A 14698-nucleotide genomic window follows, 5' to 3' on the forward strand; every position below is an offset into this window, starting at 1 on the left:
TCAGCTACCGTTAAAAATACATTTTATTTCGTATTAGGAGACAACTTCAATGTATTACATGTATATACACACACTCGCGTCTGTAAATATCCATGTATATAAACACATGCATTATAAGTTGGAAATTATAATGCATAATTGCTTATACACATGTGGAAGTACACAAGTATTAACACTATGCATATGTTGTATACACATACCATAATGTTACTGTACTCTTTCAGATTCAAACAGAAAACAAATTGTTGAATAGAAAAACATTAATCATTATTTACAATGCGATTCGTTGGAAGTCGACCTCATAAATGATGTCCTATGCTGCTCAGTATTCTCCTATCAACTAATAGTTTATTAATCATTATAAAAATTTTCCTTGCAATCAAACCTGGTATTAAAATTTTTTAAATACAGGACATTGCGTCTCTACTCATCATTATACCCAAGTAACATTTTATTTTTTATTTACTTATTTTCTCTTTTTTTATATATATGTTCACATATTCACACCAAATTTGTACGTTCTGCAAATTTGTGGAATATGTTTGAAATCAACTTTTGTTCCTGGCGTTAACCGAATAAATCTATCTAATGATAATTATTTATTATAAATACAATAATTAATTGAGTTAGTGTGGCTCCTTATGCAGTTTCAAGATATCTATACTTGCTCCTGTGTATGGTAAATAAGATAAATCATATTCGAATCGTTCCCTATACCATTTAAAATTATGGCTGTATACGATGATTAATTGAAAATTATAAAAGGAATTTAGAGAATATTTTCAAATTGCATAAGTCATCCAGCTCCCTAATAATACTAACGCAAGCTTTACAGCTTCCTCTGCATCATTATTAAAATGGCCACAATAGTGATTCTACTATAAGCAGTAAACAATGGCTGTTAAAATAATTAGTTTTAATGAACTTGGATTCAATTTTTAATTTCATAAGAAACTTCTGTATTTTTCTGTATGTATAGCTAAATGATTTGCGACGATCAAATCGTCATTAGAATGTCTGCACCTACGCTCGTTTAGCAATAATCTTTACAGCGGTGCATTATTATTAATAAATAAAAATTCAACTAGTTTCAAATTAGTCCTAAACAATTCATAGCTAGAAGAAAATAATATGTATATAACACTGCTGAAACGCAAAAAAAAGTTATATATAATAAAATTCATTTGTATATGTATGTATAATATATGTATGCTTTATGAAATTTTAATACATATACACGCACATACCTGTGGTATAATTGCACGTATGTGCGTGGATATAGAGTGAATATATATCAATGATTGTTAATCACATAAGTTAGAAACGTAGAAGTCCTTTATACTTTGATAAACAATAGGTAATTGCGATGTTTACCTTTGAAAAGAGATTAATATCTGAATGATGTTATTTAAACATTATAACGTTAGCCAAATTAATGCATCGTCTCAAAGTTACTTCTATAAGAGAAATTATAGCATCATGAATTTTCTAAAGTTGGCCTACGGTTATTTGGTTCTACTTAGCAATTTCAATTTATTCTTCCTAAATGCGAGTTTTAGTTTTTTTTTTTTTTGATATGGCATATCGAATAGTTTTTACTTAGGTGACCGTTACTAATCTGTTGCTTACTGAAATCAATTGTAAAAATACGTGAGATACCTAACGGTAATCTTATGGCTGTTCTACAATGCATCTTCAATTTTACCTCGGCTAATCAGCACACCATTTAAACGAAGTTGTAGTATAAGATTGGAGGTCATGCGGTATGTTAATCGTTAATGTGTATCACGTTTGGAAGTAATCGATTTGTGCTCGGTATTTTCGATGATACTCCGCTTTTTAATGATTTCGGTAAAAATGAAGATACTGAAACTCGGACCAAAGTTCAAGCTTCCCTTATTTCATTGAATTCCAATATTTCGCCAGAATGGCAGGATTAATTGAATATATTACCTCAAAATTCGCCCAGATGCTAGTTCGTTCCGTGATTGATGTCGTCCGATGAATTTTTAATCCTAATTGGTGTTAGTGGAGATATCGTTTGATAGTTAGTAAGAACAAAATAAAACATTATATGTATATCCGTTAATCACATGCTCCCGCAAAAGCTGTATGAGGACAGCAGTTTTCGTTACTTGCTGAATGCAGCCATCCTTTCTATTTCACTTTGAATGCCACAGAAGTCGTCTTCGTCACTTACGTCCCAAATATCACTGAAAGTTGATCGGCATACTAAAATCAATGATTCTTATGTTACTTTTTTGGCGAATTCAATAATTTCTCGCGCTCCTTCTCCGCTTCTGTGTAGAATATCCTTGTAATAACAATGTCTCCCGTACTCAAAGTTTGGGAAGCAGCATGATCAACCTTGGTATTATTTTGTTGTACCCTAACTTGTTTACCATCGTGGCAATTGCAGATACATTTTATTGGTGATAATTGGATGTTACTAGGTGGGGCCGTTACATCAGATGGTGCTGTAATCGTCGATAATATTGCTTCAAGACGCTCTATTTTTTCGAGCCTATCCATTCGGTCATCCGATAATACCTCATCCATCAGCTGCATAGACTCAGTCAAACTTGGGGGTTCCGAATTGCGTGGTGACATAACACCGCCTGTAAACAGATTCGGACATCATATCTCGTATCGTATTAACAAAGATGCTGCGATTCGCTGATGTATTACAAATCGATATGATTTGTAATTGTATGTAAATAAAAGTTGACTTACCAGAATGAGAGTTTTCTGACAGATAACTATCCAAACTAGGATACTCGGTGTCACCGTTTCTTTCATCCTCATCATAGTCACTGCTATCACCTTTATCTTGTCCTAAGTTCTCGAGTTTCTCCAACTTCCGTGCCACTTTATAACTTCCTCGTAATTTTTCTTTTTCTTCTTCTGTTAATTCCAAATATCGTAAGAGTCTTATTTCACGATTACTAAGAACAATATTTTTTCCAGTAGTCTCTTCCATTCGTTTTCGCAAGTCTGCTACCTCGGTCTCTACCTTGCGTTGTTTTTTACGAGCCTTAACTTCGATTGGTTTTATGTGCATCTGCACCTGCTCTTCGCATAATTCAGAGAAAAGTGTCTGCATCTCTGGTTTTATAAGCCTGCAAAGTAGAGGATAATCTAGTTCAATGATAACAATCTCTGGCAAAGACTACGAATTATTCTATACAGCGTTCAAGTTAAAAGAAAAATCGTTGATAGATTAATATATACCTTGACATAGCAGTATATATTTGTGGCACCAAGCTCAAAACATCACAGCCAGCGTACAACAGCATATCTCGTGAAAGAGGTCTACGGGACCAATACCTCTGGTCACGGCGATATACATTTTTTAGTTGATCTTTCAGAGGATTACATGGAGCACCATATAACTCACAGAGCGCATTCAGATTTACATTTTTTACTTTGTATACAGGTTTACCAGTCTCTTGATACTGCAAAACCGCATGAGCAGCCTAGAAACATAAATGAATCTAAGAACATTACATTTACACAGATGCCGCACAGGCTCACAGTTTGTTTGAGGTCGTGAGAATTTCATTGTTAACTAGACTGATTGTGACTGATTGTGAGATGTTTCTAATATAATCCCATACCTGTGTATCAAAAACGTTGTTCAGGGTGATTCCGAATTGGTAGAATAAATTTACACTATCATTACGGCAGTCATGAATTACCTGGAACAAGAATGTTAAAAAGATTAAACACTGAAAATGAAGAACAACTGAAAATACATTGAGTTGTTCTGTCAAATGGAGCTGTGTCAATAAATGAGTCTGCTGTGAATACAGATACAGTAATGAACATTTCTAAACTGTCCTTGAAACCGCATACATTAATGAGGCAGCACTTCCCTCCTATGGAGTGGATGTTGAAGGCTAGTCACATTGCTGACACAAATGCAAATTTTTAATTTATATTTCGGAAATTTTTGTATTTTGTGCAACACTTGATATATTAAAAATTTGATATAATGTAATTACGTTTGATTGAAATATTAGAAAAAATGAATAAGCAATAAAATAAAAATAATACTCTGAATCAAAGAGGATAAAAGTATTTTAATGCCGAGCTGAAATCATAGTCACTCATAATTCTGAATTCTTTATGCTACTTCAGCCTGGTACGTTGCAGAAACATTTTAGCCTGATTATTATTTCAGTTAGCCCTCCTGCCTGGCATCTTATTTATGAGATTGCTGTTAGTTTTTTCCCCCTACATTAAATTTTCACGACAACCTTTGGTCAATGAGTTTATATTCTTGAGCTCTCTTGGGGCGCCTAGAAAATGTGAAGCATCAGAAAATAGTGATTCCCTTCCTTTATTACTGAAGAATTACTAGGACTGACAAGGATACTTGAAACCAGAGTTTCTAGAATCTTATTGATATGATTCAAACTGGATAAACGTGAGAAATAAATTTCAACTATTTTTATCCCACATAACTTGCCACAATTCTATTAATCTACAAAAATTGAAAAATCTTCAACAAATTATGCAGGTAATAAAACTGATTGCGAACTGAGTATTTTTTGCTATAAGAGCTAAATTATCAATAGAAGTTTTGGCTCTCCATTAAACGTACGAAATGTAAAATAACGACTTGGGACTATTTTATCTACACTTTCACCAGGATTCATTTGATCTACATATAAACAGCAAGTCGACTGGTGTGAAATGTGCTAAAGTTGTGATGTTGACATTGAATAGAATATTCCTATCAACTTTCTATGGTAAGAAGATGATATCAAGTCACTATCTCGAGTTAAAGGTGATTCAATAGCAGTAATCAACTGGTAAATTCGATTAATTAAAACGGTGTCTTTAAGAACAAGACCAAATGCCATTGACCTGCAATTAGCCTGGCAAGGCCACTAGAAAATTTCACTGGATTGACCTACTAGGCAACCATACAGATTGGACATTGCTGCTTCTTTGCAACTGATATATTACTACCCTAATTCTTCTGTATTTATATTTGATGACATATGCACATTCGGTTGCAAAAAATTGATGATATATTATAAATTATTTTAGATTTATACCAAGTGCCAAGTGTGCAAACACCCATGGCCTACTTGTCAATAATAAGCCAATGCAATTTGAAATGTATTTGCTAGTTTGTTAAGCTACCATGGTCTAGAAGAAATAAAATCCTGAATACTGCTCAGAAATACACCTTAAAACTACAACTAAAATTAGATTTATTGATTGCAAGATTTTCGTGTAAGGTGCCACAGAAATATACCTATAGGTCATAGTATGGATCTATGAATATATAAATACCCTTTGAAACATAGGTTTGTTTTGTGGAAACCTAATGAACGAAGAATATGAGTCAAAATGATCAATACATTTTAGTGATGTCTATATTGAATATTTTTAAAGTGATTCATAAATTCTCATTTGGCCACATCCAAGAATGAACAAACTTATATTTCAGCCCAGGCAGTATACCTGAATTTCGATTTTATACTCAGGGGGTTGCACACCCAGATACTGAAACTGCCTACACACACAGATCACGGATAAAAGGCAACACATGGATGACTCTCATATCTCACGAAGTCTTCCAGTCTGGAAACTACTCTCCAAGGATATTTCTTGCACTGAGTAGCCTACAGACTAACATTTTGTAGCTTCAGATAAAGCGGATTACCTTTAATTTTTTAGCAAAACATTACTATTTTGGTTAGTATGAGATATCTTAACGAACTTTTGTAGTATGACTATTTGATGAAGGAAATACGAATGCGATCACTTAAATAATTGTTGTCCTATACAAAAAACGGTCGACTTTCCGGTAGTCGAATTTTTTTTGCAACTTCCAAAAATATTGAGTGTGGTAAATGCCATGGGATACTAGCCTTGGTAAAATCTTCACGTTGCCCTTTATGACTTTTTATATAGCTATGCTATGCGCCCTACTCTAGCAGTAACTTTATATGTGGTATAATATCATATACTCTGCTGAATTGTGCGATAAAAACGACTGTTCAATGTGCTTTTTGTTTCTTGAAATATGACAGACAGTATGGCGTTCAAATCGTTCATAATTCAATATTATAGCTCTAATTGGGACTAAAATTTTTTTCGTCATGCACAATCTCGGCAATGTAGATATTAGTTAAATACATAAATGTTAAATAAATTTTATTCATAAAATATGAAATGAATGTTTTATGAATATTTGCAGGGAAATATCCTACTGATTGTGAGTAATTCCAGGGTGTTATATTTATCTTGAAAAGCGTCACTAGGGTGAATAAATTTATAAAATCCGATAAAGAACAGTGTTGAACCTTAATCACTATCACAGCAAACTGAAAATAATGACATAGCTAAATATATACAGTGAAGTATGTTATCTATTGCTGAATCGAACACTCGTATGAAAGATGAACAAAAACGTTGCTATTATATCTCAGCACATCATTAAAATAGGCTCTTTCTAAATTTCATTCGTACTTGTTGATAATATTGCTGTTACTAGATGTGCGATTGTGCTAGTGGTGACTGAGATTTCAACAAAACTCCAACGACAAATAAAAAGAAGTTGCTATTGATAAAACAAGATTGAATAATGTTCAAGAGAATATTACCTTAACGACACTGTTGCTTTCAAGTAGTTTCTGAATTCCTCCACTTTGAACCAGGCTTGGACACGTAACCAGGTCAAAGACATAAGCTTGGCCTGTCATAGTTCCAATTTGAAGAAGTGTTAACTGGCCTTTAACTCCTAAATTGATACCTTCGCAATCAAAGGAGACGATTACTTTGCCATCTTGTTGCGGTCTTCTAGGGTTCATAATCTCTTCAATTATTTGTAAGCTCTCTTTTGAATTCACAACCACTCTTGTCTGTTGGAATACTTTAAGTTTCCATGCCTCACCCATTTGCACGGTTTGCAAGTTACGATCCTTTTCAGTGTTATCAGCTAATGTTTTCATCACCAATGTATTAATTCTTTGCTTTAAAGACTGCTGCTGCAAACTTATTGGTGGTGAATTATTATTGCTTTCAGTTGAAGTCGGTGATATGTTTTGTAGTGAATTCGGCTGTGACATAGAATTATTTGAAGTGATTGAATTGGGTTGTGAACTTTGGAGAGATACTTGAAGCGAAGTTGGTTGAGAAGTTTGGAGCGAATTTGGCTGGGATCTATTATTATTGTAGTTCTGTACTCCTGGGCTGGATGAACTTTGTATTTTTCCATGGCAGTTATCGATGTTGAAAGTCTTTGGCCTGCTAATCAGTGTAACCAAATTACTCTGAACATGGAAGGCATCGGAAAACATTTTCAAGAAAGTCGACAAATCTTGAGGGGTTTTGAATATCGACATCCAAGTTTCTTGAGGGAATTTTGATGTTACAAGATGAAATAATTGGTCGACTAATGTTGGTCCTTTGTTATCGATACATTGTGCAAAAAAATCAAGTAGCCTGGCAGTTACCTCTGGGTCAATAGTCTCTGGCTCTAATTCACGAAATGGTTCAGCTTTCATGCCTTCATACTGCTTCAAAACAACATTATCTTCCGTTACAGCAAAGGCATCAGGATATCTCATGAGGAAGTCTCTGAACTCTTTGTAATGCTGTCCAGAAATATGTCTAACCTCAGAAGAAGCCTGAGATCTATGACCCAATAAACTTTTGATGGGTACTTCAGTACCGATTCCATATTGCATTAGTTTCATGGAAAAATATTCTACCGCTTCTTGGGCATAATCCCGCTTTCCTCCCAGACTTGACCCATTATCTTCAGCCACAACGGGTTGAAACGTATTTACAAAAACATAATCACCATTTATCAGAAATAAGGCTGGATATTTAGCCAGAAATTTTTTCAACCCACTTTGAGAGCCACCAGCAATCTGACGCATTTCCTTGGTAAAACCTTTCGCACCAAACTGGCAACTCAAGTCATGTAAGGATCTTGGGCCACCCTTGTCCATCAAGCGTTCAAAAAAAAATAGTAGAGTCATATTGCGAACTAACTCATATTCAGAGCTGTCCATTTTTCTTCTGCCTTATATTTAGTCCAACTAGTGTACTGCGGGATGATTGCAGGATCGAAGTTTTTAGGCTCTTGTTTACAAGTTTCTTCCAAGTCTGGTCTTGTTTGATCTTACTTGAAAAATAAAATAAAAATAACATTATGGAAGAATCATTCCCAAAAGAATACTATAAATATTTTTTTTCTCCTTCAGATCTCTCATTTCCAAAAGGAATCAAATTAATATTCATTCAATGTCGTAGCATAAAATTTATCTTTCGAAAAACTCGTTTAAGATCAGAAAAAAATATATGACCTAACTAAATATAAATACCTAAATATAGGCACATGCAAAAAGCAGACATTCACTCAAAGTCTATATTTTTCTACCGTTATTATTTTCACCAAATAAATAAGGTTAATGTATTAAATAAGCGAGAAAAAAGTCAAGTTAAATAAATTGATAGACGTTTTCATATTCGTAAAAGTTGTTAAACAATTTTAGGTTAGAATACATTTTAATATTCATGATGAATCGATGGCAAATATTTAATCGCAAAAATATAGACTCAATTGACGTGCGTGAATTTTGACGAGTAGCTAAGCGGAGCAATAGAACATTATATTTTCGAATAGGTTCATTGAGCAGTACCTCTTTCAGAGTTAGGAAGCAGCGAAGAATGAGCTTGGCCCCAATATTTTACATTCGAAAAAAAGGTGGTGGCCTAAGCATAAATTTTTTAAAATAGGTACCACCGCAACTCAAACACTTCAAATGTATTTTACCACGATATCAGCCTTCGCCCGCGGCCACACGGTACACACACAGTACATAAAAAACTATGACATTTTCGCATGAACCTCCACAATCGCCATATTGGCCCAAAGAGCCACAAGAATGTCTGCCTGGCGATGCAGGTGGGAAGAAGGGAGGAAGGGGGTCTCCTCCCCGTGCTCCCATATGTCAAGTAATACCACGAAAGTCAAGAATGCGTCTTGTCTAATGCCTGGTGGGTGTCGTCGAATGATGAAGTAAATAAAAACACACGACATGGTATTTTATTCTTGAGAGAACGTCAGATTTGTCTGCATTCGCAATCTAGATCAAACCTTCTATGTGCTCTAGTTTTGCTGATAGAACTCAATAATTCGTAATTTCGTTGATATTTTGTTCTTGTATAAATTCGAAAACAGTCGAGTTGGATGCTTGTCTGTTTACCTATTGGGTTTGAAATTCTTATCCCATTACGCAACGCTTCATTATTCCGCTCCATAAAAGAACTCACCCACGTTGAGATGCTTCTCGTTTCTGTTACAATGGTCTTTTCCTCAATAAATATTGATGACACAGATATTTAATGGAATGAATCAAAACCGAAATTTCATTTACAAAAATTCTAACAGTTTCCTATTTTATTTTTACTATCTATCAATACCTAGAATCGACCGGATAGCTACGAATATCATTTGTACATTCTGTACTTTTTATCATCATACACTACATCTCTTGCATAAATAATATGCAGTACCTCAATGAAATAATGAATGTAAATTTATTCTACCTGGTGCCATAAGACGTTTGTTTTTATCCATGTATTTTTGCTCGACTTTTCAGTAAGTACGAAATACTATCTTAACAATTAAGATGGCATCGCAGAATATGACAACGGTATGCATTTCGTTTCAAAGGCTACAAATTGGAATGCATTTAAATTTAATTAGTTGAGCAAACAATTTAAAGGTCGACATATATGGGTCTTTAATCGTATCAGCTGACCGCCTACTGATGACAGCTGACAGCATGGCAAGTATGTAGTACGTACATACATACATCACGTTGACTTCCTGTGTCGTACGAGATAACCTATTTGTCACGCCGGACGATCGTACAGAGTTACAAGAATAATATACTGCTATCATCACATTAATATTTTGGCTATAAAAACGGACTTTAAAATCGAGGGAAATTTCATTCATTAAGGTGAAAACGGCGTATAAATTTTACCTGATAATATACACGTAAAATTAACCTAGAAATGTTGAAATCAAACTCTGTACCAATTATCATTTTTCAAGATTTAGTATGATTTAGGGAATCTGTTTTTATCTACTTTTTTTTCCATTTTTCACAAAAAAAAATTCACAGCCTCTAGTAAGCGAAGGGATGTTGCTGTTGTTTACACTATTTGACAGTTTCAGTCAATGGTTAACTTGATTTATGGAAGTTATTCATTGATTTCTAGCTGGCTCAATTATAATTAAATTATCTACGAATATTACTTTTAGTTGACAGAATAAATCCAATAAGAACAACACATCTTACTTGGATTATTTGAATATACTGTACCTGATGATTGTTTTATTAATATTCGTTGTTGATGATTTGATTTGATTCCAGATGACGAAGCTGATGGAATGGGCTTTTGTTGCTACGGTATTCTTTAGTATATGGACTGCCACCATCACTGGAAGCATTCAATCGCCTCTTATAGAGAAATGGCGAACTACAATATTGTATCTACCTGTAATACTGATAATCCTCTTTGGTTTCTATGCTGCTAGTGTTGTTCTTTATCGTGTGTTTACATTCAATAATTGCGAAGAAGCTGCAGCAGAACTTCAAGAGGTAGATTTTTTATATTCACAGACAGTTGAATACACAGTACGTCATTTGTACGGAATATGAACAAAGATATCTTCAGTATACTTCTATATCTTCCATATTTCAACAGGAAATCAAAGAAGCCAAGAAGGATCTCAGGAGCAAGGGACTTCTGCTTCGGGAAGATTGAAGTATGTAAAAACTCGAACTGGTATATTGCAACTAAATATCTACTTGCATTTGTATTAATTGTATCTAATTTAATTCTTACCATGTAAAATAGTGTATTGCTGTATGTATATTTGAAATTTTTTATAATAAACTCATCATCGCTAATATAAGAATTGAAGAAAGCAATCGATTCTCATTGTCAGGTTAAAAATTTACACAGCAGATGGCAAAAACATTCCATGAAGTCTGCAGACATAAAATATTGAATATGACTATACGTGCCTTTGTGGTTCAGAAATTTCAACCTGATTTAAAACTCAAACTACATTCTGATCAGCCGCACCAAACAATGGATGCCTGATCTTAATATTTTTTGGGAACGGTACAGCTTCTGATTTGGAAGAAATCAACTCTGTTTCACACATAGTAGATATCTTCTGATGGAACTTAATACGACCTTTCGATTCAATATTTACTGCAATTAGAATGACAAAAATAAGAATATTAGAAATCACTTCCACTATAGAGAATTGAAGGTCAACTTTAGCATCATAAAATGTGAGCGTACACAACTTACCGAATTCGTATTGATTTTTGTGCTTGCTTGTTGGAAAGACGTATGATATATTACGAATTTTCTTGCTAGGTAGACTAGAAATTACGTAGGAATCATTTCCAACTTCAAGCTCAGTATTTCCTCCAAGTAATATAGATTGATCAATGAGATCTCGGGGATGAATCTGTAAATGATTGGTTGATTGAAAAATAATATGGCAGAGCATCTTTTGAATGTTTCGTGATATATGCAGTCTTACTGTTTTTGGCACTTCCATTATCCAGATTTCATCATCATCTTTGATATCTTTTAGTCTGAAATGAGACTTGTTAGTTTCAGGTACCAATGCTTCGATATTCAAGAACTGTTGTAACTGGAAAAAGTGAGATCAGTATTAGTGACAAAATAGAAGTAATAGTCTACAGATTCAGTGAGTGCACTAACATCTTTTGGCCTGGGTATCCTTTTAGACTTATAGGGAGATGCCTTTGAGCATTTTTCATTCGTAGTAATTGAATTGTCATTGTTTTCTGATTGTGAATGGCCAGCCAATATGGCTTCTGAAGAACGATGCTTGTGTGAAATAGGTTCTGATTCTTTATTTATACTTTGTCTTAAGCAAGGTTGCTTCTGTGGACGTTTGGAGTTTTCAGACGAGTTGTCTACGTTGCAGCTTGAAATTCGGCGCTTTGTGTAAGTAAATTTTGGTGTTTCTCCTGACTCCACCATATTTGTGGATACGATCAAACCTTGAGATGTAGTTTTTGGAGCATCGGAGTTTCTAAAGGACTCGCATTCAGGCAACGGATTTCTTTCTATTGATGAACAATTATTGATTACTTGATTATCATCCTGCCTCTTCTTCTTGGACAAACCCATAATATTATCACCTTCCACAAATCTGTTCATTTCATGCGATAGACTTTGTGACATTTTATCATTCTTCAAATGTATGCTTTCTCTTAATCGTTTATCAATTTCCTGTAGTAATTGTGCTTTGAGAGAGTTTTTGTCTTCGTAATCAGCAGAATTAATCGGTGAAAAAGATTGATTTGAATCCTTTAATCCATTCTCAGGTGACACACATTCTCTAGAGTATTTATTGCGATTTGATAACCCATCAACTTCCATACCTGATTCGTTTTCCATACATTCAACAAATAACATATCTTCATCGCTCATTGAATCATTTGACTGATTAATGTCATATAAACAAAAGCTATTCCGTTCATGCAACTGGCTGGAGTTTGACTGCTGCTCATTTTTGGATGTTTCATCTAGATCCATAGTGTTACAGGAGTCATTTGCAATTTTGTGGTTTGGTGTACAGATAGACGTGCATTGTTCATGCTCCTGTAATTTACATCTGTTGAATATTCTGCAACCTTTGTCAAAACGTTCAATTGTACGTATTTTTAGTTTATTTGTGCAATTGTCTTCAGGAATTCCAGATGGAAGATCAAGTTCTAACTTATTACATTCTTTAGAAACCTCCAATACGTTATTCGTCTGATCATTAAATGCTCTTTTTTCAGATGACTTTTCATTGGCCACAAATTTTTCATGTTGAACTTCTGTTTCTAAAACATTCGACTGATACTTTGACTGAACTGTATTTGTAATTTCACTATACTGATGGTGGTCATTTTCATTATTGTTAATCGCAGAAGTGGTCTCATCGTCATCAATTGAGGGGTCTGCATCAGACAGACTGTTATTTCCAGAATCTTGACTTGAACATTCAGTACATTTATCATTGTCGATTTGATGGGATAAATTCTCTTCAGGTGGAATTATTTCATCCTCAGTCTCTAAATTATTCTCCAGCAAATTTGAATTACTTGTTTCTGTGAGTTTTGTACAGTGTAACTCCAAACTAGATGCATTGTTGTGATCTGGATCACTAGCACTTGAATTACACTTCTTGGGCACCTGATCATGAGAATCTTGTGCTTTACTTTCAATTATTACAGTCCCATTTAATGCTTTAGTCACATCACATTGCAGCTCATCAATTGATGTTTTAGTACAAGAATATTCTACCATGCTCTTTTCGATTGGATCAGGCAGCTCACTTTCAGAATTAGAATTAATCTCAGAAGTATTAATTGACTCATTTTGTGTGTAACCAGAAATTAATGGCTCAGTACTTGTTTCCCTAAAAAGTTGTCTTCTCACATTGAGATCTTGAGGCAAATCATATTGATTTGTTGTATCTCTGCCTAGGGGAATCTGTGGCTTATTTGTTGTTGACAAAGATGTGCTGGGTGCTTCTGATGTTGGATCATTCGAAATAGCTTGTGACTCGACTTGTGAGTTACTCTGGTTCACAGTTGTGACTTTATCAGATCTGAGTTTGTAGGACATAAGTGTTGTCTGTACAAGGGTCTTCTGATTTTTCACTGCGGATTTTTTTCGACTCCTGTGAGATGGAGCTTTTTTACGTATTTTAGATTTGGTACTTGCTGATTTTTTCATAGTAGGTTTTTGTGGTCTCTTTTTTTGTGGCGCTTTCACAAATGATCGAAGTACTATTCGTAATTCGGACTTGGGTTTGTTATTATAAATTAATTTATAGTCCTCATGAGTCAAACCAAGATCATCATCAGTGTCATCGTCGCTTGGACACTCCTTGGAAACCAATTTGGTAATCACCTCGAATCGTTTGTAATTAGATAAATTCCAATACCTCTTCAACTTCTTGTTGAGCAGTTTGGTTCTTCTTCTGACTTTCGTTTTCTCTTCCAATGTGTGAAGCAAGGAGTCATCCATCATTCTATCATTGACGGTATTTTCAACTCTCATCCAATCGGCAGTGTAATCTGAACTCATTTTGATGTTATCTAACAAACTGAATAACCTACAAGACAAACGATGTACTCCAATTCTTTTACTGTACGTTTCATAGACCGAATGTTTTTCTTTGTTCCTCCTGGTATAATCCTTGAGATCATATCCCCAGACAGCAAAATTCTTTCCGTAATTCTGGATTGGTATAACCTCTGTAAATACCACTTCAGATGACTTATAGCCTCGTGCTCATGGCATTCACAACACTGAACATACAATACAAATACAGCAACGGCCCTCTCAGTGGACCAGTCAACCAGTTTTTTGAACTAGCAGCACCTGAAACCCTCCTCGGACTTGGAGGTGCATACCGACTGCAGTTAATGTGATCATCGATAAATCAGCTGGTCCCAACCAGGGAAATCATTACCTTATTTACCGTCTGGGTTGCAAGAAAAATATAGGATTGTTTTAAATATGCAGATAGCAAATGATTGATTTCACCTCTGAAATAACAGAAAGATTTCACAGATCATTCAAAAAACACTCTGAACCATATACT

The 14698-nt window shown here is 34.6% G+C and overlaps 3 protein-coding genes across 7 annotated transcripts; 1 reads left to right on the forward strand and 2 right to left on the reverse strand.

Moving 5' to 3' along the window:
• Positions 1 to 5: 5 nt before the first annotated feature.
• LOC105692745 (egalitarian protein homolog) lies at positions 6 to 8944 on the reverse strand. 3 transcript variants are annotated; one of them, XM_048653926.1, is made up of 6 exons: positions 8804 to 8944; positions 6624 to 8152; positions 3618 to 3698; positions 3232 to 3476; positions 2734 to 3119; positions 6 to 2618 (listed from the first exon to the last, which is right to left on the reverse strand). In XM_048653926.1, the coding sequence occupies exons 2-6, from the start codon at positions 8037 to 8039 to the stop codon at positions 2254 to 2256; spliced, it is 2493 nt and encodes an 830-aa protein (XP_048509883.1). In that variant the 5' UTR covers positions 8040 to 8152; positions 8804 to 8944; the 3' UTR covers positions 6 to 2253. The 3 variants fall into 3 exon arrangements, with proteins under 3 accessions (XP_048509883.1, XP_020711842.2, XP_012267585.2); XM_020856183.3 differs by having other exon boundaries at positions 6624 to 8148; positions 8670 to 8923; XM_012412162.4 differs by having other exon boundaries at positions 8670 to 8923.
• Positions 8945 to 9481: 537 nt separating this feature from the next.
• Positions 9482 to 10963, forward strand: LOC105692758 (dolichol-phosphate mannosyltransferase subunit 3). 3 transcript variants are annotated; one of them, XM_020856184.3, is made up of 3 exons: positions 9482 to 9631; positions 10416 to 10643; positions 10750 to 10963. In XM_020856184.3, exons 2-3 carry the CDS (start codon positions 10416 to 10418, stop codon positions 10807 to 10809), a joined length of 288 nt encoding a protein of 95 aa, XP_020711843.2. In that variant the 5' UTR covers positions 9482 to 9631; the 3' UTR covers positions 10810 to 10963. The 3 variants fall into 3 exon arrangements, with proteins under 3 accessions (XP_020711843.2, XP_048509907.1, XP_012267606.2); XM_048653950.1 differs by lacking the exon at positions 9482 to 9631 and adding an exon at positions 9682 to 9825; XM_012412183.4 differs by lacking the exon at positions 9482 to 9631 and adding an exon at positions 9838 to 9998.
• LOC105692757 lies at positions 10636 to 14476 on the reverse strand. Its single transcript, XM_012412181.3, has 4 exons — positions 11791 to 14476; positions 11606 to 11719; positions 11368 to 11530; positions 10636 to 11265 (listed from the first exon to the last, which is right to left on the reverse strand). The coding sequence occupies exons 1-4, from the start codon at positions 14176 to 14178 to the stop codon at positions 11108 to 11110; spliced, it is 2823 nt and encodes a 940-aa protein (XP_012267604.2). The 5' UTR covers positions 14179 to 14476; the 3' UTR covers positions 10636 to 11107.
• Positions 14477 to 14698: the final 222 nt, after the last annotated feature.

The sequence above is a fragment of the Athalia rosae genome, chromosome 4, assembly GCF_917208135.1.
Source record: "Athalia rosae chromosome 4, iyAthRosa1.1, whole genome shotgun sequence".
Lineage (NCBI taxonomy): Eukaryota > Metazoa > Arthropoda > Insecta > Hymenoptera > Athaliidae > Athalia > Athalia rosae.